At 41.6% G+C, this 26,133-nt stretch overlaps 2 protein-coding genes across 7 annotated transcripts; both read left to right on the forward strand.

The window, feature by feature from the left end:
* The first annotated feature begins 483 nt into the window (after positions 1-483).
* Positions 484-12,812, forward strand: IFNAR2 (interferon alpha and beta receptor subunit 2). 5 transcript variants are annotated; one of them, XM_042809952.1, is made up of 10 exons: positions 484-613; positions 2,086-2,239; positions 3,521-3,617; positions 8,241-8,285; positions 8,609-8,738; positions 8,915-9,078; positions 9,258-9,430; positions 10,066-10,228; positions 10,661-10,779; positions 11,473-12,812. In XM_042809952.1, exons 3-10 carry the CDS (start codon positions 3,557-3,559, stop codon positions 12,166-12,168), a joined length of 1,551 nt encoding a protein of 516 aa, XP_042665886.1. In that variant the 5' UTR covers positions 484-613; positions 2,086-2,239; positions 3,521-3,556; the 3' UTR covers positions 12,169-12,812. The 5 variants fall into 5 exon arrangements, with proteins under 5 accessions (XP_042665886.1, XP_042665890.1, XP_042665887.1 ...); XM_042809953.1 differs by lacking the exon at positions 484-613 and adding an exon at positions 1,612-1,732; XM_042809956.1 differs by lacking the exon at positions 8,241-8,285.
* Positions 12,813-14,496: 1,684 nt separating this feature from the next.
* On the forward strand, positions 14,497-25,511 carry IL10RB (interleukin 10 receptor subunit beta). 2 transcript variants are annotated; one of them, XM_042809958.1, is made up of 7 exons: positions 14,497-14,582; positions 15,656-15,779; positions 17,104-17,270; positions 19,653-19,819; positions 21,441-21,591; positions 23,002-23,159; positions 24,765-25,511. In XM_042809958.1, exons 1-7 carry the CDS (start codon positions 14,534-14,536, stop codon positions 24,975-24,977), a joined length of 1,029 nt encoding a protein of 342 aa, XP_042665892.1. In that variant the 5' UTR covers positions 14,497-14,533; the 3' UTR covers positions 24,978-25,511. The 2 variants fall into 2 exon arrangements, with proteins under 2 accessions (XP_042665892.1, XP_042665893.1); XM_042809959.1 differs by having other exon boundaries at positions 24,856-25,511.
* Positions 25,512-26,133: the final 622 nt, after the last annotated feature.

Here is a 26,133-nt window from a genome sequence, read left to right on the forward strand (position 1 = left end):
GGCAGCTATGCCAGTGCCTAGCCACCCTCTGAGGAAAGAATTGCCTCCTAAGTACAAAGATCTTCTCACGAATAACCCTCACAACGCTCGATAAGAGTTATATTTAATATATTCGGCTGTCAGGACGCACTCGCCCAGAGGACACCTCAACCATCTGCATACCCGCTAAAGGATGGGCGCAGCAGCACACAGCCCTGCGCTGAGGACAAAGAGGCCACGAAGGAGGAAGGGCACCGTCAGGGGCTTTGGCAGCTCTCTGCGAACACTTCCCTCATGATTAACAAATAAACACAGAAATCAAAGGGACGGCTGAGTTGTTTGCGTGAAGAAACCGAAACGAGCAGAGCGGGGCGGGACGGGGCGTCGGCCATAGGCATCGAGCAGCCCAGCAGCCCAGCTGGCAGCTGTACGCTTTTCGTCCCGCCCCCGAAGCGTCGCTCTGGCGGGGCGGGCCCAGCCGCGCTCCCTGTGCAGCGTAGCGCCTTACGGCCCATTTCGCCCTTAGCGGCACCATGGGGCCTTCAGCGCGCGGCTCTGATTGAGCCCGGCGGGGAGCCGCGGGGAGCCGCCGGGCTCGGTTTCCGCACACCGTAAGGATGGCGCCCGCTACGAGGTACGGCCACGGAGATCCCCGTTAGGGGCGGAGCCGGGACGGCTCGCTCTGGTTCTGGGCGTCGGAATCGCGCCGTTGGAGGGAGGGAGACCCCAGCAGCACGGGCTCTAGGGTCGGCCGCAGGGGCAGAGCGTGCGGTGTCCCGTCCCAGCCCCTGCCTCGGGCAGAGGAATCTGCGGGGCCAGCTCGGCTGCGTGCGGTGAGAGAGGGTGGGCGGGTGTTTCCTGGAAAGGCCGCTTCTTTCTGTTTGCGTCCTGTGGGTCGACATCCGCGTCCCCAGCAGCTCTTTGGGGCTGAATCAGAGCAGCTTGTTGCAGGGGCAGGCTGTGCGCTCGGGACCATCGAGCCCAACTCCGGGCTACATGCAGTGTCACCAGCGTTCAAATCCTTTATCTGACAGTGTTGTCCAAACGCTCCTTGAGCTCCATCACTGGTGGCCGTGCCCACAGCCCCGTGCATCCCGTTCCCCGCCCACCGCCCTGTGGTGCAGCCCCTTTCCCTGACCCCCAGCTGCCCTCCCCTGACAGCTCCATGCCGTTCCCTCGGGCCCTGTCGCTGTCACACAGAGCAGAGCTCAGCGCTGCCCCTCCGCTCCCTGTGAGGAGCTGCAGCCGCCATCAGGCCTCCCCTCAGCTCCTCTGCTCTGGGCTGAGCACAGCGAGGGACCAATTTGATCAGCTGCTCCTCGTACACCTCACCCTCCAGACCCTTCACCATCTTTGTAGCCCTCCCTCCTCTAATAGTTTTGTGTGTCCCTCTTGTATTGTAGTGCCCAAAACTGCACATGCTGCTTGAGTTGAAGCCTGTCAATGTAGAGCATAGAACCATTAAGGCTAGAAAAGACCACTAAGATCCCCCAGTCCAACCACCAGCCCACCCCCCCCACTGCCCACATCCCTCAGTGCCACATCCACACGGCTCCTGAACACCTCAGGGACGGTGACTGCACCACCTCCCTGGGCAGCCTGTGCCACTGCAGCACTGCTCTTGCTGAGAAGAAATGTTTCCAAATAACCAGCCTGAACCTCACCTGGTGTGACTTGATGCCATTACCACTCATCGTGTCGCTGTTACCTGGGAGCAGAGGCTGATCTCCACCTCACCACAACCTCCTTTCAGGTGATTGTAGAGAGCAGTGAGGTCTTCCTTGAGCCTCCTCTTCTCCAGACTGAGCAGTTGTCTTGCTCCTGTGGTTTCTGTAATAAAATTGGTTCATATACCATACTGCCTGTGTAGGATTAGAACATTCCTTTGCTGACTTCCATACATAAGGCATCTTTTCCATGTCTATCTACCCCTCTCGGTATTCCAATATGTAGATTTCTATAAATAAGCATGCAGTCTGCTTGTTTCAAAGAATATGCTGTGTTTTCTAATTCCATGGCATGAAGCATTTCTAAAATACAAGCCAGTGATTTTCAAAACTTCAGAAATTGCTATCATTATTTGTTTTTTTCCTTGATTGGAAACAGTCAATTCAAAACAGCCTAGCCTGAACTCAAGTTAAAGATGAGCTGCCTCTGCAAATGAGATGGAATTGCGAAGCTGAGTTTTGAAAGTGCTGGAGACTTCAAGCAGCACCCAGGAGTACCCAACCCAGTTACTGTGTTGGAGCTGGCTGATGAGGTGAGTTGGGGCTGGAGTCACGGGTATTTCCCTGGCTTCTCTCTCAGGGTTGCTGAGGCTATAAGGAGTGACAAAAGATAGTAACAGTTCTGACAGAAATGGTTTTCCCTTTGAATTTCCACTACTATTGATTAGTTTGCCAAGGACATATGGATTTAAGCAGCTATGCAGACTGGAAGAGCAACATGTATGGACACATTTTTCTTCTGTATTCTAAGGTGCTGAACCGTAGAATATGTAAGAAATATTCAAGAGTACAATAGCTATTCATGACTGTATATTCTGCAAGGGTCTGTGGTGGACCAGTTATTGCATAATTCCTTAAAGTCACTGTGAAAGTAACATTGTTTTCTGTGTAGCTTCTGGACAAAGCTGGTTAGCTTGTTGAAAACAGAAAATATATTTTTTCTACTTCTGAAATCTGTAAGCTTGATCTGAATGGGAAATTCAAATTATTTTTTCTGTATGATTTACTAGTGCCAACAATAAACAGACTTGGTACACGTTGGCAATTAATTGCTTTCCAGCTTGCTGATATAGTGACCAACTTTAAAGACTGAAGTTCAACTAGGTGATCTCCAGAGGTCCCTTCCAACCCCTATGATTCTGTGTCTGTGTAACCAGTAAATCATATTTTCTTATCCATCACTTCTAATTTTGATTGAAAAGGGGAAAGAGGGCATTTTAAATCTCCAAAATATTCTTCATGCTTTAACAAATAAATACAATGAACCAAGCTGAAATAAAAAAGAACCTTCTTTTCATCTGTGGAAGAGTTTATTATTTTGCAATTATGATTATCATTTGCACAGATACAGGTTCCTGACACTTAGCCAGTGACTTCCTATAATCACACTAAAGCTTTGAGTGGAGGAAGAACTGCACCTCAGATAGGCAAATTGAAAAAAAGGAAAACCAAAAATCCTTTAAAATAATGTGTTGAGTTAGAGCATAATATGTGCTTTGTCGCAATTTTAACTATTCTACAAAACTATTTGTTTTGCACAAATAGTCATACAATGCTGGAGGTATTTATTTTCTTTGAAATTGTAAGAGCCCTTTTCATTTGAGGAGGGGAAGGGAGGGGAGAGGAAAAGAAAATTGATTGTCTGTTCTAAGAAACACCATCCAGGATGATAGCAGTGACTGTTTCAGTGCCGGTGCCTCTTCCTCCAGTGCACTGAAAGGGTTAAAATAATTCTTTGTATGTGGACCTCATTTTACTTACAAGTCATTCACCAATATATCTGCTGAGTGTGATTGTTTTTAATGTATTTGCAGGTACAGGAGCAAAATGTTTATTTTACAGTCAGGAGGATGTATTTCTTTATCAGTATGGAAACACTGATGGGAGGAGCACTGCGTTTTTATCAGCTTGGTAAGCTGCTAGTAGTTTTAGTTCGGAAGAGAGGTAGTACTGCTGGCTTTTCACTGTGACTCCTCCTGAGTTACTGAAGTAAGATAGTGTGATATTATTAAGGAGTTCTCTCTAGAATAATTCACAGGCTCAAATATCTCATGTATTGTATTCTGAATACACCATTCTACAAATAAACCTGATTTTCCCCTTAGAAAAATACTGCTTTGAAACAATGCACTAATTCTCTAAACATCCAGTGAGCTTTTATTGGCTACATTGTTTTTCATGTCTTGCCATTTTTGTTTTTTTTTCCCCTAAAGACTCCTGGTAAGGTTTCCGAGTTGGCAAGCACAACATGGTTTGTTAGCTGGGACATGATGGGAGTAGGAAAGAGTTCTGATACTTATGTTTTCCTGGTTGTTTCCCTTTTATAAGGAAGCAACATACTAAACTATGGGGGTTTCCAACTACCTTTGTTAATCATGTTTGTTGAAACAAAGTAACTGAAGGAGCTTGATTTCTAGAGGAACAGAATTTGTTTTGGAAGGGGTGAGGTATTTAAAAATCAAATACAGAGAGAAAATAAAAACATCTGTGTCAACAGGAATTTCTTCAGCTAGACAGCTGATGTGAGGTGTCTGGGATAAGAAAGAAAGGCAAACAACTGTTTGCATTTCGTAATCCAAAGAGGGTACTCAGTGGAAGTGTGTCATTACTGGAGCCTGTGTACTGATGCTGTGTCCTCAGTGTGCTAAAGGCTGTGTGATTACAAATCTGGGCTTGTGTTCAGGTAACAAATAACAACAATTAAAGTATTGCCTTGTTATTCTTACCCACAGGTTGTCTTTTGGGTGGGTGATTTGTTACTAGATTGGAAGAAATGAATTGTTCTAGTTTTAATTGCACATCTTGAAGGGGATGTTTATTATTCAGTAACGATGTAGAAGAACAAATGCAAAAGGAAGACATACAAGACAGGATGTTTGTGGTGTGCATGGCAAAATTAGAGAGAGCATTTCCTCTCCTCTGGGAACATATTCTTTTTACATAGGCAACTCAAGTGAGTGGCTTACTCTCTTTTGCGTCTAATTTCAGAATGAATCCTGGGAGTGCAGTTTAATACTTGTAAGACTAACACCCTAAAAGCCAGATTTGCAAGAGACGCTTGGCTAAGTATCCAACCCAAATGATGTCAACAGAATTGGCACCAAAGTGTACTTGTGTGTGCTGCTTTGTGTGCTGCCCACTGCTCCTTAGAGGGTGATTTTAAAGCACTTTTGCAGAACCGTAAAGATTCTAACTAATTTAGTAGGAATTTTTTCCTCTTCTCTCCCAGTACTACCTGCAAACATAGGCAAGGCACAGAAAATAACTGATGCATTAGAACAGGCATGCATAGAATGTTGCCCAAGTATAGCCTACTGAATCATAGAAACACCAAGGTTGAAAAAGACCTACAAGATCATCCAGTCCAACCATCTGCCTATCACCAATAGTTCCCACTAAACCACCTCCTTCAACACAAAATTCAAACGTTTCATAAAGACTTCTAGGGTCAGTGACTCCACCACCTCTCTGGGCAGCCCATTCCAGCACCTGACCACTCTCTCAGAGAAGTAATATTTCCTAATGTCCAGCCTGAATCTCTCTCAGTGCAACTTGAAGCCATTCCCTCTTATCCTGCCACTAGCTACACAAGAGAAGAGGCCAAACCAACCTCACTACAACCTCCCTTCAGGAGACAGTAGAGATTGATGAGGTCTCCTCTGAGCCTCCTCTTCTCCAGACTGAGCAATCCCAGTTCTCTGAGCCACTCCCCATCAGACTCGTGCTCCAGACCCTTCACAGCTTTGTTGCCCTTCTCTGGACACGCTCCAGAGCTTCCGTGGCTTTCTTGTAGTGAGGGGCCCAAAACTGAACACAGTGCTGAATACAGAAGTACAATTACTTCCCTGCTCCTGCTAGCAATGCTATTTCTGATACAAGCCAGGATGCCATTGGTAGAAGAAGGGGAGAGTTCATGCAAGGCTGGAGAACAGCATGGAACATAAGTCTGGTAGCCATCCTCTGATCACGTAGGCTATGCAGGCCAGATAGCTATGCTTCTGTCACTTCCCTCACCTTATCTATGCCTAACAATGTGCAGCCTGGTACTTGTGTCAAGGCCTGAGCTTTGACTGGAAGTTATCAAGGAAAAGAGAAAATGCCACCTTCGGCAAAAACACGGAGACTGTAAAACTGATAATTAACATATTAACAATCCCTCACATTTTTGGGAATTGAAAGTGATGTCTTTAAAAATCAATGGAAGTTTATCTGCTTTTCTGTGAAGTCATGTGTTTTTCATACCCCTGCTTATATTGTAATTTGCATACCTTGTAGAAGTTCGCCCCCCCTTGCTTATCAAAGCAAACCACATGTTAAAAAGAGAATCAAATCACAGTGCTGGGGAACAGCTTTTGGAGCTCCCCTTACCCTTTGGGCCCCATCCTGCAACAGACATATCAACAAGACAGGTAGTATAACCTTCCCTATCCTAATTTACCTTCCTTGGAATTTGTATAACCTTACCCAACCTAACTTACCCTTACCTACCATAATTTGTACGTGGCTATGAGGTCAGCACTGCCTGTGCTGAAACCAGGGCATGGGGAGGGCACAGGGTAGTGCTAACTCAAGGGATGGCAAATAGCTGTATGCGGTTTGGTACACTGGCTGAACATAGCTCTGAGAACAGAAAAAAAAATAGGCAGCTATGCTCTGTGTTTTGATAAAGGAATTTGAGAGTAGGTTTCAAGATTGACAGAATCATCAGTTTATGTTTGCAACTCCATTTTCAGTTGTCATAAATACATTACCTGCATGGCATGCTAAAAGGTTGGACACCCATGCGTTAGGACATACAGTGCGTCTGGGACAGAACAGTTCCCAAGATGCCTTGCTTGTAACATCTGGCAACTGCCATTCTGAATACCTTGTAGTTTACCTAGTAGGTGTATTCTGGTACAGTGTTTCACACAGTCCTAACATTTGTAGATCACTATAAGATTGTTTTTTTTTTCATAAAGTATATCCCATTTTCTTTTATCTATTTGGGGTGCTTCTTTCTGTGGCACAACTCATTGACACATGAAGCAATTCTGTTATTTGTCACAGTGTGACACCTGACAACCTCCATCCTGTACCAGAGTGCTACTTTGCTAGTTGCCATACAAATGTGAAGTCAAAAAAAAAAACAAACACTCAGCGTGCTACAGAAGTTGCCATTGCAATCAGTATGAGAACAATAAATGAACATGTTGAAGTATTAGTCAACGTAGTTCAAACAAGGTATCAGGCTAGTGATATTTTGGGAATATTGTGATATTTTGAGAATCTAGATTAGAGAATGGCTTCTTGCAGAGCTTATACAAGAGGATGTGGCAATCTGGAATGTCCAAGAAGACTGGGTTGAGAAGATTGCTCAGACAGCAGGCCTGGTTGAGTGGCTGAATGTGGTTTTAACCATGCCTTGTGACAGAAGAAAAAAAATGTTTCAGCATTTTTTTTGTGGTTTTTATTTTCTTTTGCAGGCAGAGTGCAGAATTGTGGAGACAGAGTTAGAAACAGAGAGTAGTACTATAGGAATAGGGCATGAGCTTTGACTTGGGAAGGAAAAGCTACTGAACTAGAGAGGAAGCTTGTAGGATAAGTTTACAGATATTGTAAAGTATTGGATGATCAATAAGCATACAGAGAAGTTAGGTTAGTAAGATTATCATGTTGGAAAAGATAATCAGAGATAAATGGAAAGTACTCAGCAGTGTTGTAGGCTTGCAAGAAACTCTACAAGGAGCAATCTCCAGAGAGAGATCCTTCCTCGCTGGCAGTCAGCCCTTAAATGGGTCTAGGAGAGGTGTAGCCAGACCTCACCCCTTCCAATCACACAGGTGAATTGCCTTCTCTTGTGCTCCCAGGTGATCAGCTGGCTGACTCAGTGCTCACCTCAGGTGATCAATCAGAGGTTAAGGCCATGATCCAACAGTTCCCATACAGAGTTACATGAATTAGGTGACTGAAAACAGATCTACATCTAATCATCTAATGCCAAAGATGTATATCCAGCCTTGAGGATTCCCCGTGTTTAGCAAAAGACATCAGTCCTTTCATTATTGAAGATTAGTCAATAAAGTTCTTCGTTTCATTTCAGAAAGGATATAAGATTCTGACTTAACATGGTATTTAATAGATAAATTGACCTTAAAGACACCATTTGATAAGTGCATTTTAAGTAGATTTGTTTGAACTGAGTCTTGGATCTCTTCTAGTGAGGATCAACAGAAGCATGAACCACAGCTAGTTTAAAACAAACCTGGCTCCTAGGAGCCATGAATTATTTGAATTAACGACAATGATTGGAGAAGGTCCATCCTATACTCTGATAGAAGGAAGGAAGGAAACAAACACAGAGAAAAGCAGGCGGAGGAAGCTGTGGAACAGAGAGCCCCATAAGAAAGTTAAGTCAAAGGACTGCAGAAACACTTCCACCAAGGGAAGACTTAGTATTGTCTTTGACTGTTGTGGATTAATATTGCCAATAGTAAACTAATTATCAGGTATTGTAGACGTGCAAATCCACTAATACGTAGTTTAATTTTCCAGCGTTCGTCAGCATTCTGTGTGCAGCTTGTTGCAGCAGCTTGCCTGGTAAGAGGCTTCTACTGTCTTTCCAACACTTTTCCTAATACGATTCAGAAGACTTGCATGTTCTCACCAAGCAGCATCTTACAGCTTCATTCTTCTAGAGGAAAGAACTTAAATGACAGTCCTTTGCGTTGTTGCTGTTGTGCAGAACTCACTGTTCTGTTTTATGGTTGCTTTACTTGGGGGCAAATTTTGGTCTTCTCTAATCAGGTTTACTGATTAGATTTGCTGCAGTGTCAAATTTGTCATTCATATTGATGATGATGATGGTGATGATGATAGGCTATTGTGTGTTTTCTCTTCTTTTTTTTTCGTTCCTTTTCTAGAAGAGATTTCAAGAGGGCCACTTGATAATCTACAAATGACATCTAACAACTTTCAGCACATTTTGTCCTGGCAGGCACAAAGTGATCCAACCGTGCCAACATACTATCGTGTACTGTACAGTAACCGCAGGCAAGTCTTACTTCATAGAAGACACAATTTTTTCTTTGCATGTTTATCAATTCAAAATACTCAGCCTTGTTGTTTTTTTTTTTTCTTTCTGTTTTTCCATTCCACAAAGATGCCTTCATATAACAGAAGATTCAGATTACTTTGGATTTTTAGTTACTCTTTATTTTGATTTGCAGCTACTGGAAGATTGCAAAACAGTGTTCACGAATTGCACAACCCTTCTGTAACCTGACAGATGATTTTGAAGTTGTGTCTGATGAATATTTTGCATTCGTTCAGAGCTTTGTAGGAACTGAAGTGTTCAATTCCTCGTTACTTCTTTTTTCACCAATCCATGATAGTAAGTTCATTTGTTCATTCCAGTTTTTTGTTCCAGTTAGGTGTAAATGTTCTGCTAGCTTTACAATAAGGCAATAAACTAACTTTTTTTTTTTTTTTTTAACTGAAATATTATTGGTACTGAGTGCACAGTGTATATTTTTTCCATGTTTTCCTTTTCTTCTTTCTTTTTTTGAACAGCATTCTTGGGACCTCCAGAATTTAATATCAGTTCCTGTCTACGTTGCATAAATATCACCATAAAGCTGCCACCTACTCACTTAAGAAAAAATGGAAAGCTGCTATCTTTATCTGATATATATAACTACCTTTATTATGAAATAACGCTGAAAACAGTTGATGAAGAACATAAGGTAAAGAATTTTTGTTTCTATTTCTTTCTTGAGACAAGAAACAGAGAGAACATAAAATGGCTCTAATGGTCAGCAGATCCACACAAGTGAACAGAAAATACTTAGAATAAATAAAAAATTATCTTGACTTCCTTATACTGCAGTGTAGCAGGCATAGAAAGGAATACTTGTTGTGATGTATCCTTACAGGGATTGGGGAAAGGGATTGGAGCTTAGCTATGACCCATAAGAAGATACTGAAATAATGGGGGACAGCTTAGTGTTTGCAAGCAAAACTCAGTTAAAGGCTGCAGTCTCTGAGTGTGTAAGTTTGCTGTAGAAACAGAGGAGATAATCCATTCCCTGTAACAAAAAATAGTGAACTGAAATTCACAGTTGTGCAGACCGTAAGTTAAAAAGGGAGGCATTAGCACCGGGGCTGGCACAGCACTGGAATAAGCTGGCTAGCCAGAGAGCCAACTGCCTGCACTGGAAGTTTTTTAGGCATAAAGTAAGCATCTTGACAGCTAGAACAAGAGATGAAGCAATTGCCTAGGTAAAACACTGAGTTGCTGTGTCAGTTTTTCTAGTTTCACATGTCACGTTCTCTCTTTTTAGGTGAACAGTTAACTTTAAAACACTCTCTCTCATAACAGAGGCCGCCTGAGAGAATCACTGAAGAACTTTTTAGTACAGTCATTGAAGAATTGTATCCAAATAGAAATTACTGTGTGTCTGTTATGGTCACTGCATCTCTAAATAAACATTCCATCCCATCAGCCTGGAAATGCGTAACTACAGACTCTGTAGCTGAGAAAGGTAACTATGCTGTGATGCAGACATTGTTTTCTGCTTTGATTAGGTACCAGTGGTTCCTTTGTACTTAAGAAGATTTACGAGTCGATTCTAAAAATACCAAGAGAGAAAGTAGTTACAAAGTGATAAACATTATGGGGATTCATAAAAATACAAATATTAATATAAGTATAAAACCTCATTCATTTGGGGGCTACAGATCTATTGCTAATCCCAGGCACGATTCTAATCTGCACTAACTGCGTAAATAGTTATCAAAGGTGGTGTAATTTCTCTAGTTTCTGATTCTAACTTGAAATTTACTCGTCTTGACCTGTAGGTGTCCCTTCTATCCAAAATTATTCTGAGATTCTAAGTAGCTGTTCTGAATGTGAAATATGAAATGTGGTAATTGAAAACTTCATTCATGCTTGTTTGGTTTTTTTTCACTTGCAGATTATCAGAGCATCACAATTGCTGTTGCTGTATGTTTTTCACTTATCTTAGCTGTCATCCTGAAATGTATGCATGTAGGAGGTTATATTCTTCAAAAGAAATCACTTCCAGATACCTTGGTATGTAATTTTCATATTAACCTTCCTGGTTCAAGCAGGAAGCTTGCCATATAAAATTCCTAAGTATATGTATTAGGTACAAGTAATGTATGTCCATATAAATTTGCAGTTTGCTTGTATGAAAGATAGTCTGTAGGCTACTAAATCACATACACACAAACTCTTTGTGGTGCACAGAAGCAAGCTACCCCACATAAGAGAATTTTCTAGCCTTTGAAAATTGTCTCATATATGTAAATCTTTCCCACCGCATATAAATTCCTTGCAATATATCTGAACCAGGACAATTACACCAAAACAACAAAAAAGGGAACTATATAGCTCTGGAAGAAAACTTACTAAAGGAGGGGATTTAGGCAAACACAAAGAAAGCAGTACCTGCATCAGCTCCAAATGCTAAGCTATTTTCAGTCAGCTCACTCAGTTATAGGGTTTTGCATAAGTCCATAATTAAGGCAGGGTACTGTCCAATGCTGTGTGCCTTGACTTGCATTGAGGGCTGTCAGTTTCCAAGAGTGGAGAAGAGGGAAAAGCCCTAGATGCCTTGACCTCTGCAGAAAAGCTGACAATGTGGCACAAAGAGAATAATTTGTTTGACGACCTCGTGGTTGGGGTATTTTTTCAGACTTTTCTGTGTGAGTGTGCCAGTTTGGCTTATATTCTGTTGTTTTTTGATTCAATTTGTTCTTTTAGGTATTCATGAAAACATTTACCTATTTACCATGTACATTTGAATCTGAAGAAATAGCCTCTGTAGAGATCATTTATAAAGAGGTTAAAAAAAAGGCAGAAGGATCCATTGGGGCTGTCAGCAATGAAGATGACAGTGAAAGCGATGACAGTGACAGTGATGCCATGAGTAACCATGACTACACGAGGCGTGATATCGTACGTAGAGCACCTCAGTCCTCTGACACGTCTCATGTGTTTGTGCAGCACTCTACAAGTAGTACATGTGATGACAGTAGCAGCCGGGTGAGTCAGAATCCAGATGATGACCCAGAAGTCTTTGAAGAAAACGAGCTGGAAGCTGAAGAAGAGAAAGACTCTAATAGTGAGTTACTCAGTCCTTTGTCTAAGGCAAATTGTACCTATTCTCTTAGGTCAAGGAGCAATGCTTGCTTTACCATAAACTTAAAATCTGTGCTTCTGGGAATCTCTGAAGAGACCACAGATAGTTCTGCAGCTCTCCTCTCTTCTCAAGAAGATGCTGTTGACTGGCAATGTGCACATGCTGTTGAATCCAAACTCCTTGATGACATAGAAAGCACACAGAAACCGCATCATCTGAACAGCTCTGATGTGTGGCAAAATTCATCTAGTTCTTCCAGTGAAAGTGACTCATCGGATTCAGATACGGACCCAAAAAGCGAATACATACGAAGATGAATAACTGGGAACCATTATTAATTTGTAGCATACCAGTAGATATCATCTAACTTAGCTGTTTCTGGACTGAACATACAGATCTGATCTTTTTTTAATTTTTTTTTAACATTCTGAAAACATATGCCTAAATGCCAGAAATACACAGGCCTTATTTGTAACAAATATTTCTGTGACCTTTCTGGGTATGATTCAGCTTATGTTACCTACAGAAGAGTGAAAAGCACTGTTAGGATGTAGCAGAAAAAGGGAGTCGTTATTTTGTTTTGTGGTTAAATACTGTATTATACACTTTAGCTGTAACACAGTGAATATTTTCTATAAACTTAAGTGAAGAGTTAGCTTATAGAATGGGGAGATGTGAGCGGCCTGCCTTTTAGCCTGTCTACTTTTTAGTTTGAAAGGGCTCTGCTACTGTTCTTTAGCTCTGTTGGTGCAGGTTTCAGAGTAAACTGTTGCTGGCTGGATCACAGCCAGAAGGGTAGAGCTGTGTTCAAGTCAGTGAACTGATTTCTAAATTCGCAGAGAGAAAGCTGATCGAATGAAATTGTGGAGGTGTGGGGAGGTGAGGTGAAAGTGCCCAGGAAAGAATATTCAAGAGTTCTTACTGTGTATTAAGGCATTAAAAGTATACCTTTTTAATACAATTTTGTGTATTTACGTACTATTTTTTAATGTTTATATGACTCTGTCTGCTGATCTGCTCAGTACTTCTCCCATCAGTTTCTGGCTGGTGCTGTGTCTGACAGTCATTCTTTTGACTGGGGGAGCTGAGAGTAATCTCTATGCTGCTGTACCACATTGTGCTGCTGTACTATTTCTAAGAGATTGATGCACAGAAACTTCACAGCCGAGTTTTGTTACCATTAAGTCAGGGATACCATATTAGTGGCACTGGGAATTGGGGATATTTCCATCATAAGCACTTCAAAGATGACATCACAGAATCACAGAATGGCCCAGGTTGGAAGGAATCTCAAGGATCGTGAATCTCCAACCCTCTGCCACATGCAGGGCCACCAACCTCCACATTTAACACTAAACCAGGGCCCCATCCAACCTGGCCTTGAACACCTCCACGGATGGGGCATCCACAGCCTCCCTGGGCAGCCTGTGCCAGCACCTCACCACTCTCTCTGTAAAGAACTTCCTCCTGACATCCAACCTGAATCTTCCCTCCTTCAACTTAAAACCATTTCCCCTTGTCCTGCAGTTATCAACCCTTTCAAAGAGTTGACTCCCTTTCTGTTTGTAGGCTCCCTTTAGATGCTGAAAAGCTGCACTGAGGTCACCCTGCAGCCTTCTTTTCTCCAGGCTGAACAAGCCCAGCTCCCTCAGCCTGTCTTTGTAGAGGAAGTGCTCCAGTCCTCTGACACGATTCAGAGTTTCTTATATTTCCACAGATAGCATACATTCAATTACCTGCATGATAATTAATATATGAACACCTCTCTTGGGTAGTGATTGGTGATGTTTCCAGTCTTCTATTCCATGGTCTCTTCTATAGTCCAGTGTCCTTTTAGCATCATGACAGTCCAACTGACAGCATTTTACTTGATCCAGAGGTCTTCCTCGCTCGTCCTCCAGATGAACTTTCTTCATTGATGCACGCTCAGTAGGAGGATGCCTATTATAAGTAATTTATAGATACCAAAATCGTAAGATTTGCTCACTCAGCCATTATTTCTGAACATCTGCTCATCCTTGGATAGAAGTTTGGCAAGCTTAGTGATATATACCCAGGGTGTTGGAAAATAAGGAGGATAGAGGGGAGCATCTTGACATCTGCTTATTGCACCCCACTGTACTCACGGATGAAACAGTTTGGCCTTGTGTGGAGGCCCTGACTCCTCTTGATGTTTGATAGCCTACTCGTGTCTTTTCATTATTGTGCTTCTTTTGCTGAACTTCTCTTAAAATAGAATAGCCTTACAACATGCTTCTAGTCCATAATGCAACATCTAAAAGCCATTACAGTTTTGCAAGCTGATCACATAATACAACAGTTCAACAGCTAAAAATGTGCTACTACAATATATTGTGTATTTACTTCTTCAGATCAGAACTAAGCAGGTGCAATTCCTTGCCAGCTCGGATCTTGCCAAGTTAACTATTTGCAGATTTATACATCCATCTTGGCCCCTCCACAGATAGACAACAGGGAAACGTTAGGTGCTGCCTGCGTTTCAACTCGAGCACCGGTGCCTCGCGGAGAGGGAATTTCCCTGAGGACTGCGGTTCCTCCTTCCCCACGCCGTCCCGCCCCGCCCCGCCGGGCGCGGCAGTGCGGAAGGGCTGCGGGGCAGCCCCGCTGTTGGGGCAGCGCCCGGCTCCGTGAGGCTGCGGCTGACGGCGGGAGGGAGCCGCCATGGCAGCCGCCCTACGGGGCGCCCTCTGGAGCTGCCTGCTGCTGTGCGGTGAGTGAGGTGGGCGGGGAAGCGCCTCAGCGGGGCGCTCGGCGGCGGTGGGACCCGGCCTGCGTGGGGAGTCGGGCTGCGCTAAACCCGAGGGGGCAAGGAGTGCGGAGCGGGGCTCCGCTCCTGTGGTGTCGGAGCAGAGGTCGGGTGAGGCTTGTATACGAGGCTCAGGTGTGCCCTTCCATTTCGTTTCAGTATCGGCGATTGCTTTAAAATGATTAAGTTGTAGCAGTAATGGACTATGGCCGGTGCTGTTTGAGGACTTCCTTTACTTAATTTCGGTTTTGTTCTCATCACTTACGAAGCATGTCAATCAATAGCACCTTTATCTGTATGGCATGCTTCATAGATCTCTTCTTCGAAGCTACTTCTCCTTTAACTCCCTTTTTTCCGAAGGGCGGCTGTTAAAAGGGACAAAAAGAGCATTTGAAATGTTGGTACTAATCCACGCAGTGATGACATCTGTAAGGGTTCTGTTTCATTCTTTTAGTGCTGGGCAGAGAGACTCTTCTTCATTCCAGGCCAGGTTGGATGGGGCCTCGGGCAGCCTGAGCTGCTGGGGAGCAGCCCTGCCCATGGCAGGGTTTGGGGCGGGTGAACTTTCCAACCCAAACCCTTCTGGATCTGTGGTTTGTGCTCCCCTTCAGCAAAAAAATAAAAATAAATAAAAAATCATCCACACATCCATGTTTAGCCCTAGTGCTACAGGAGCACTGCTGAGAAACAGTGCTGGCAATCTCAGTGAAAGCTTGTGCAGGCAGTTTGGTAGGCAACAAGTCATAAGCAGGAGCAGTCATTGCTCAGAAGTGATGTTGTTGTGAAGGCAGTACTTACTGGAAGTCATTGATGCCAGCTGATTTGTCTTTGTTGTGCAATCTTGAGACAAATGATAGGCATCAGGGGTTAATTAGTTGTTGGAATGTGGCTAGCACATGCTCGAGTGTGTTTGAGAAAACATTTTAAAGGCTGAGATTGAAAGGGAGAGTTGTATTTATTTCATGGGTGACTGAAAAGACGGGGGGGGGGGGTGGGGGGGAACACACACTAAAATGTTTGTTGTTGATTGCTCCCAGTGTCTGGAATAGTGCCCAAGCCCCGAAATGCAAGGATAAAGTCAGTAAATTTTCGGAGCGTTTTCCTATGGGACCCACCTCCGGTTCACAGAGGCAATCTAAGTTACACTGTCCAGTTCAAAAGGTAAGTATGGCAGAGTTGTGGGTTTTTTTGGTGATATTGTTTTTTAAAATCCATATTTTACAGCTGTGCACGTTTGATTACTTTCAATTTTTATAGGGAAACTGGTAGCTCTCCTTTTCTTTTAGCTTGTGAGATGCTTGTCTTTTGAGCTGAATAACAAGGCTGACATTTTTTCTATGTGAGTAGAATAGAATAGAATAGAATAGAGTAGAATAGAATAGAATAGAATCACTCAGGTTGGAAAAGGCTGTAAAGATCATCAGTCCAACCACGACCTAACCATCCTACCCTAACTCTAACAGCCCTCCGCTAAATCATGTCCCTGAGCACCACATCCAAATGGTTTTTAAACACATCCAGGGATGGAGACTCTACCACCTCCCTGGGGAGCCTATTCCAGTGCTTTACAACCCTTTCTGTAAAGAAGTGTTTCTTGATATCTAACCTAAACTTACCCTGGCACAACTTGAGGCCATTTCCCCTTGTCCTGTCATCTGTCACCAGTGGGAAGAGACCAACCCCTCTCTCACTGTAAGCACCTTTCAGATAGTGGAAGAGAGCAATAAGGTCTCCCCCCAGCCTCCTTTTCCCCAGACTAAGCAGCCCCAGTTCCTTCAGTCTCTCCTCATAGGACATATTCTCCAAGCCCTTCACAAGCCTTGTTGCCCTTATCTGGATCTGCTCCAGCACCTCAATGTCCTTTCTGTACTGAGGTGCCCAAAACCAAAGCAGTTTCATATGTACTTCTTCAGAACTGGAAACACATTTTAAAGTTGACTCTTAAGGGCCACGTGTATGTTCTTCACTGCCTGCATAGCCATCACCTGTTGTTTGACAGCTGTAATCCTGCTGAGCATTAGAACCATCTCTCATCCTTAGCAGCATAATCTCTTATTAAACAGTCCCCAGTCAGCTCTCAGGCTCTGTTTCCCCAGCTCTCTCTTAGACACATCTCTGAGGGGTCTAGCAAAGTCAATTAGAGAGCAAAGACACACACAGAGGTATTGTCCAATATGTGCAGTCTGGTCTAATACCTAGTGTCTGCTGAATCACATCTTTGTGACCACTGCCAAGAAAAGGGCTTCTATTTTCTGACTCTCTAAGTCTGTCATGAATGTATATGTATATATGAAGTGCCTAATGTGTGTGTATACACTAGAAATAATCTACCTTGATCTACCTTTCCTTGTCCATGAGTCATAACTGGGTGTATTAAGAAGCAGATATGCCACTGTCCCGGTTCACTGACAGGAAAGATATTTTGTCCATTTTATAGTTTACCCATCATTTACTTTTTTTTTTTTTCCCTTCTTCTTCCATACAGCAATTTCCCTAAGCAGGACTTTACCAATGTGGCAACCAACCTGAACGTCACGGAGTGCGACATCTCTTCTCTGTCTGTTTATGGAACCTATGTGCTACGGGTCAGGGCGGAGTGGGAAAATGAGCACTCGGACTGGGCGGTCGTCAGGTTTAAGCCAATGGCTGACAGTAAGCCTTCCTCTAATCTGCCATGAAAATGTTGTCGGCTGTTGGTGCAACTGTACAATTTGGCCCCAGAAGAAAAGCTGTAGTGTAGAAATCCATTTTAAATGTAATTGTGTTGAAAAAATGAAATGTTAGTTGTAGCACTTTCATTTTTTGAAGACCGAAGTTGCTCTCAGAAAATGTCGAAGATTCACTGTTTTACCTGAATATTAGTATTGGGATTCAAAACCCCTTTGGGGGAGGTTTTATTTTATTCCATTTTTAAAAGGGGGCATTCAAAAGTTTATTTTTTTTATGTCAAGAAATAATCTGAATTGTACAATACTGTCATTCTGTTAGTGAAGCTTTACAGCCCTTTGTGAAAGATATTGACCTATATGATTGTGTACAGCAGAGATATTAATCGTAGAATCATTTGAGGTTGAAGACCTCTAAGAACCACAGAATGGCCCAGGTTGGAAAGGACCACAAGGATCATGAATCTCCAACCCCCTACCACATGCAGGGCCCGATCCAATCTGGCCTTGATTGATCCCCTGGCCTCCAGGGACAGGGCATCCACAGCCTCTCTGGGCAGCTCGTGCCAGCACCTCACCACTCTCATAGAGCTGTCACCTGGTCCAGCTGTAATTACGAATATCTTATCTGAGCACTGGAACGTGGGAGTGAGTTTTACCAATAAGAACCTTTATTTCTTATATTCCTCCTCTGCTCATAAGCAAAATCAACTTGTTTTAGACCATGTAATTAATGTTACCCAAGACTTTTTTTTCCTCACAGCTCTTAATACCAAATCTCACATTTGAGAAATACTTCTTAAAATCCTTTCTTTCTTGCTCAGTCTTCATTTGCTTAATTTCAGCATTCTCTTCCTTGGATTTCAGAGAATCTTACAGCTTTGTTTTTCTAAACATTTCTATTAGTTATCTCTCCAAAAGCATAATGTTGATGTAACTTAATCTGCCCAGAACAGAAGTGCTGCAACACAGCACAATAAACAAAATACAACATTGCAAACTAATGTGGGTGTCCAACCTTTTAGCTTGCCTGGGCTGCATTGAGTGAACAACAATTGTCGTGGGCCACACATAAAATATGTAATATAGATAATGTATAGAAGTAGCAAAACTTCTTTTTATAAACATACATTTCTATATAAGCATAAAATTAAGGAGACAACAACAAAAAAAAAGTCCCATAAAACTAGCAGATTGGACATGTATGGCAAATGTAAATTACAGCCAAAAGAAAGCGTAATACAAAAAGCATGGACGGGTTATCAGAGCAGAGAGCAAACATGTAAAGCATTAACAAAATTGTAGTTTGATGTATGTTTGAAAGAAAATGTAATCTTCAGTGCAGGCTTGGCTTTAAAGAGGCACTTTAGGCCTGAATTGAGAAAATCTGGGTAGAAGGACCTGGGAGTACCACCTGGGCCAAATCTCTGCAAGAAGACATGGAGATTTTTAAGGTGGTCATAGCTGATCTGAGCAAGGCACCTTGATAAAAAATATCTGAAAGCCTCTCTGTGTTACCATTTCTGGTGGTGTATATTTTATTTTTTTCTAAAAGAAATTCCATGTTTAACTGTAGAAACAGCTTAAGAAGATGAGAGTAATGGAGCCTTCCTCATGTTATTTTTCACAAGTTCAAAAGCAAACAAATTAATGAGCATTACATGAATCCATGGTTCAGAAAAGAAAAAGTGTTTTATTAAATACATATCTCTCAATGCAGAATTATCTGTATATTGAGTTTTTCCTTTCCTAGACACTTTATAGTGTGACTGTAGTAGGTCAAACTTTATTACAGGCAGCTAAGGCAGAGTTGTGCTGCTGGAATTAGAGGAGGCTTTAATGGGGAGCTCACAGCATGTAACGCTGTTGATAACTCAGCTACTCATGAAATTAAGTGGTGGCACAAAAACTTGATAAAGACAGGCCATTTTTGAAATACAATATTTAACCTAAGGAGCTCAATCAAGATGCACAGAAGTAATAAGAATGTTTCAGTTTGTCAAAACAATCACAGTGAAAAAAACATTGAGATGCTTCACTGGAAGGTCTCCTCAGATGACAGATGTTGCAACAGTGCATCTCAGGAGGAGAAGTGAGCAATAACCCATGGAAATAGTCCTTCCTCCCCAAGGGTGCCTGCAGCTGGAAAAGGAGAACTGAGTGAATTGAATATGTTAACTGCAAAAACAAATGTCTTTGAAGAGCCTTTCTATTAAGAAAGGGTTTATTTATGCCTGACTCAGGACAGAAAATTACTTTCTTCTAATGCATAAAAAAGATTTAAAGCATGAATTATCACAGTTTACGTAAAAATTCAACATGAAAACAACACAAAACTGAATTCTGCTCTTTCTTCTCTTCCATATAGCGGTCATTGGGCCACCCAGTGTGAATGTGAAGTCTGAGTCGGGGACTTTGCACGTGGACTTTACAGGCCCAGCTGCTGACCATGAGCATGACAAGTGGTCTCTTAAGCAATATTACGGCTCATGGAACTACCGAATACACTACTGGAAGAAGGGTGGCAATAAAAAGGTAACTTCTGCCTCCAGGATGTTGTGACTCCCTGACTTTGGTATAGGGTTTTCATGGTAAAATGCTGTGTCGATATGAAGTTTCAACAAAATAACAGTATTGGAATAAAACTGTATCACTACCAATTAGAGAATGAAGCCTAGTGAGTACAACTGGTATTCAGAGCAAAATGGCAGACAGTTGCGTAGCTAAACAGTAGCGCAGAGATGATTTGCTCCTTCTTGAATTAGAAATAACTGCTACGTTATAAGACTTTATTCCCTCAGGAAGAGATGCTTTGATTTGTGGTGCAGTCTTCCCACCAAGTCTGTGTATTTCACACACACAGGCAAGGGAATACTTAGAAGCTATGACATCAGTGGTATCTACGAACATGGTGATAAGCTGACTTAGATTCAAATCTCGTGTCGTTGCTTTAGTTTATGCTCTTTGTGGAACACTGAGCTTTCACACCACCATGGCTGGGGCTTTCTGTTCCTGTGATCATCTTTTCACCTCATCGCTTTCTATTTCATCCTGCTTTCTTTGATGGACAGCCTTTTCCTCAGACAGATGTGTCACTCAGCTCAAAAGGCCTCTCCTTAGAGAACTGGTTAAAGATCATAAATGATTTATTAAATATTTAGGCTCATAAATTCCATTACAGGAAAAGAAGGAAGCACTTTACTGGAAGGGTTTGGTACGTCACTACGATTTTCAACTAGTAGGACTCTATTACATATAATTCTAATGTGTGTTTGTTACTGTGCAAAACTCCTTGGCATTCAATTCCAGAAAATTAAGGATCATTAGCTCCCAAACAATACATGCTTTTCAGTTCCCCAGTTACAAGAAACAAAGGTGGTTTTGCGTATGAGCCACAAACTTAGATCATTTACCAGAGAAAGTGGGAACTTCAGCTAGAGTCTGTGCTTGTAACTCTTCAGTGTTTGGTCTTACAAATTTCCCAACAGGATCAAAGAGTCAAAGGGACAGACTGCGTAATTTCATAGGCTGTTCTTCTGAAGTGGAGGCCTGCTCAAAATCTTGAATACTTACTAGAAAGTCTTCTCAGCCCTAAGAGTCTGTTTTTATTACATACTGAGCCAAGTCATAGGAGTTGCTATATTTTGCAGGGACCATATAGGTAACTAAAGAAACATGACCAACCATGCCTGCAAAGAGCAAATTGCATTGTTGTCTATCATCTAATAATTCAACAATCCTTTTTATTTCTCTGTCTTTTAAATTTTGTCTAGATCTTCCATCATACTGGCTCTGGAACTAAGTGATGTTTGTCTGTAACAGCATTCTCAGGTGATCTCATCTGGCAAGGCAATTCTTTCTCTCTGCAAGCATCCCATTAATCACATCTCTGTAGGGCTCTTTAGACCACAGCTTCACTAATGCAGCTAGAGGCAGACAAAGGCAGTGGTGTGAATGATCTCCCATTCCAACCAGAGATGAAATCAGTGAGAGTTATCAGTTGTTTGACACTGGTAAGGCGTTTCATTCTGCCTTTAAAAGCCTGATTCACATAGCAGCTGTAACTACTAGGATTTGTCCTACTGCCATTTAAATTACTTTGTACATTCACTGAACTCATGCTTTGCATTTATTTTGTATCCTTCTCTTTTATTAGGTAATTCACATAGATACTAAGCATAACTCTGAAATATTATCTCAGTTGGACCCGTGGACCATATACTGTATTCAAGTGCAAGGGGTTATTCCTGAGTGGAACAAAACAGGAGAACTGAGTCAAGAGCTTTGTGAGCAGACCAGTCATAACGGTAAGATCTGCAGCATCAGAATGTTATAAACATGGTGTTCAATTAGGAAATGTACAAAGGCATCCAAAGTGAAAATCCGTGTAATGTGTAAGCCTTCCAAAAACTGATGTGTTGATTAGTTTAGTATTATTTGGTGACACGTGCACCTTTGGAACTGAGGGGGTAGAAACCAAAAGCTACAACGAGTATGGCTCTCATCACAATCCCTTCACTGCAGAAGCTTCTGCATTGCTCAGACTTTGAAAATAAGAGTTAAATGAAGTACAGGCCCTTTACTGATCGCCGCTATGTTTCTGAATTCCAGTTACTATTAGCTGTACTCAGTGTTAGCTGTACTCACTGTTGTACAAAAGCTTTTGTTCCATAAATCTGAGAAAGGAATTGGACTCCAAATTGCAGTCTGCTCCATCTGTGATGCTGTGGCCAATGTCTGCCATGAGGCCACAGTGTATTTTCTGAAAATACACTGCGTGTTTTCTGTGTAAAGCACAGTAGTTGTTAATTGATGATAAAAACAAATTGCTTTTCATGTTTAAGGCAGTTAGGCACCAAAAACACATTCACTTCCAGCCATGCTGCCTTAGCTGCTGCCCAGGGAATCCAGCAATCTGTATGGTTGGACCCTGCCATCTCATCAGGGAGATTTAGGATAAAAGATCAGTTAAAAAGAGAGAATGGAACACTACACGATGTCTTTTTCATAGACATAATGTGTACTTCAGGTAACTTACACCTTCTCTTCAGGCAGAGACACAAGTTAATGAGGAGAGGAAACCATCTTTGGGAACCTAATCTGTTACTCTTAAAAATGTCCTAAATATTTTTCCTACCTGTATGTTATCTGCATGCACTGCAGTTGAATTGCAAATGGGTTTAGGTGATGGTGTTGCTTGTTCATCTGTTGCTAAAGCAGCACTTAGCAATCACGATGTAAAATATTTTCAGTGTTGCATGGCTACGTTGTTCCCATCACCTGTTGTGAAATCCGTGAATGGACGCAAATTTTCTCAAAGTCTCAGTGTTTTGGAGGCCTACAGGATTTTGTCCTGTGTCTTTACTTTGCTGCCATTGTTACATGTATCCTTGAGAGAAAAATGAATCCCTACACTCTGGCAGTATCAACTCCTACACCCCAAGAATATCAAAAAATATATACAAGAGCTTTCTTCTCACATCTCATCCCGTGCATGACCAAATTCATCTTTCACTTAGTGTTGCATGCAGAATCACGTAGCAGTGTAACTATAAATTTCTAAATCTAATAATTTTTAAATGCAGTTTATTGAGAACCTTCTCAGCCTATTAAGACAGGTTGTTTTTTTATAATTCCATTGGGAAAGTGATTATTTGACGAGCATGTATAGAATTTGTAATTGCAGTTTTAATCTATTTTTCTTTGTATCTTTGCAGGTGTAACTCCTGTGTGGATAGTTGTGATTGTTCTTCTAGGATCAATGCTGGCTGTTATAATATCTGTTCCTATTTGTTTCATTTCCTTTTGGTATCTGTACCGACTCACCAAGCATGTTTTCTGCCCTTCATATATTTTCCCACAACACTTGAAAGAGGTTTGTTCCCTCCCTACCACAATTAAAATCAGCCTTTTCAGTACAACTCTTTGCTTCTCAAAGCTTCTCTGCAGCCAAACCTTTTCATTTGATCTTGCGTTCTTCCTTTGCTCCTGGTTGTCAGCCATGTGGGAGGCTTGTAGATGATAAAGGACAGTGCTGGTTATTGGTAGGTGCTCTGAAGAACTCATTCTGCTGTCTGCTAGTATACATCTATTGTGTATGGTAGCTCTTGCTCTTCTGCCATATGTGAACTACAGAACTACAGACAATTTATTCAACTAAGCATAAGTGATGAAGTTGTGAACTTTGGTAAAAGCTGACAAAAGAAGGTACATTTCTGCAGGAGCGTGGTGGTGGAAATTGGTTCATTTCATGCTTAGTTTCAGACACTTAAAGGTTATAAATCTTGCATTAATTTTACCTCATTTTCTTTATCGAGTTCTGCATGGATATAAGCATAGTGTTGAAATCAGACTTCCTTTTGAAGAATACTGGTGTAAAATAAACTTTAAAATGCCATAATTCTGAATTGCTCTGCAACAGGATAGTCTAAAATACTTAAAGGTTGGATAATTAAAAAAATTGGCATAGACTTTTACTCCTAAAGCAATTATATAATCTGTAATATGAGGCTTTCTGTGGCTTAGAAACAGGATGTTTTCTTGCATTTTGAAGTCAGAGAATAGCAGGTGTTAACCCATGGTTCCTCTTAATACAGAGAGCAGCTGAGATCTGTCTCCACTTTCTCATTTTATACTTCAGACTGTACACCTCTCCTGAAATGGTTATTACACAAATATACTAAAACTCAACTTCAGCAAAGAATTTAGTGAAATCTGAAGACTCGGGATAAAATAAGCCATTGCTTCCAGCAATGACTTCGTTACCCATGCAGCAACTTTAAATCAGTTATGCTAAATCAGAATCTCTAAGGAACAAGGTTATTCCAAATGTTATATGTGCTAAAGTTGCTAACTTATACTGCTCTCAATTTCCTGAAGTATTTCTTCAGCCTTCCATTTTGCCTCCTTCAGGATTTGGCACTCTACAGCTTTGTAGCAGGCCTAGCAATCACCTTGTACTGTAAGTTAAGCATATGCTCAGCACTCAGCAGTTGCTGAACCTGGAGCTCAGCTGCTGTGTAGGCATAGCTCTGCAGATCTCCCTCCCTATCCTTTACCCAGTAGTTATGTTTTATGTTGACATTTAAAACAGCACTATTCAATGTATCAAGCTAACATCTCTCTGAGATGGTTCAGATGATTTGCGTCTCTTGAAGCTATTCTACAAATCTCTGTGGGCTCCTTCACCTGCAGCAAAATCAGCATCATTTTTCTTCCCAAACAAAACCTAGGAGGTTGGTTTTTATAAAGAAAGTAAGTTTATGTTCCACAGAAGTTGCTTGCCATGGGGTTGGTTCTTACAAATAAAGGCACTTCTGGTTTGCAAGGGGAGAAGAGGTTGCTCTATTGTCAGCACTCTAAAGGACTTCTATGGACTAAGAAAGCTAGCTTGTGTGGAAAACAATATAAAGCATATTTCTGAGCAAGCAGGATGGGATGGCTGGTGCAGCTTACCTCTCATTTCCTCTTTCCTTCACAGTTTTTGAGCAAGCCTCCTAGTGGTTCGCAGTTTATTTTTCCAGTTCCACAAGAAGAGCATCATTTTCATGATTGGCTCACTGTCATTTCAGAAGAACCTAAAAGTCAAAGTGATGAAACTGTGGAAGAGGCCAGCGAAACAACAGAATGCCATCGGGACTCCAAACAAGAAGTTTCTGATTCAGAAATTCTATCACCTTTGGAAAGGGACTAAACACTCCTCCCACTTCAGTCACGTTGAAAGAAAAGCAAAGGTTGTTAAGTTTCTCTTATTGCTGCGTTCTTAGGGAAACTCATATTTGAAACTCAGCACAGACTTCAAACGTTGTTTTTTAAAGTCCAAGACACTTGCTGATAGCTGTGAAAGTAAATGATACATAATTTTTTGCCACTGTTTTTAGTGGCTCGCTGGGAAGTTGTAGCAATACTCTGGCTATACTATGCCATTAATTTAAAAAGCAAATATCAGAAATATGATACTAGCTAATTTAACTTGGTTGAACTATTTATTGCAACAGCTAGTCACAATGGCACGCTGTATAAGGTTTTTACAGCAAAATTACATTTTGCAAAGAAAGAGCCAACCAGACTTATTTTTATAATGAGAAAGTGTGTGTATTTAAGATATCCATAGCAACGTAATCTTTTTATTGTTTTTGTTTTTGTTTTTTTTTTAATCTGATGCAGAACTCTGGAGTTATTCACAGTGAGTAATGTACCATCATAATAAACCAAACATTAATATTCAGTGTGATTTGCATTGCAAGGTCTTATTCATCCTTGCTAAGGAAAACAGGAACATAGCACTGCACTGCCAGGCAGTCCTCTGTGTTCAGGTGTTGCTCAGTCCTCTGAGCTTCTGCCCTGCAGTTTCTATGGCTTACTGAAGTTTACCTACCTCATCCAGAGTCAACTGAACTCTATGGAAAACTTTGCAGTTAAAGAGAGATTTAAAAGTTCGTTTTATTTACTTATTGATACGTATTCTCAGTTTAAAAAAAAATAAAAAAATTGGAAGCAGCTGTTTGTGACATGCTATGACATGCTATGTAATGCTACCTGAGGTTTATAGACCTGTTCATTTGTGCGAAGGTTATGTCCACACCACTATCATCAAGCGGGACCTTTGCACTGCGCTCTAACCCTGTGAGCGATGCAATTTTTTGGTACATGTATTATTACATTCAATTGACAATGAAAAATGCAGTCAGCAGAAGTGACTTGAAGTGACAGAAGTGACAATGTTTGGGGTTACAGTCTTGAGGCTTGTTAGCATGCATTGCAGAAAGAACCATGAGAACAGGCGCAGATTCTTTGTACAGGGTAGTCACATGTAGTTTGGATTAGCTTTTCCTGTACTTTCCAATTTC

Source organism: Centrocercus urophasianus, unplaced genomic scaffold (assembly GCF_019232065.1).
Source record: "Centrocercus urophasianus isolate 14NV4802_14NV808 unplaced genomic scaffold, USGS_Curo_1.0 seq_12, whole genome shotgun sequence".
NCBI classification, from domain to species: Eukaryota; Metazoa; Chordata; class Aves; order Galliformes; family Phasianidae; genus Centrocercus; species Centrocercus urophasianus.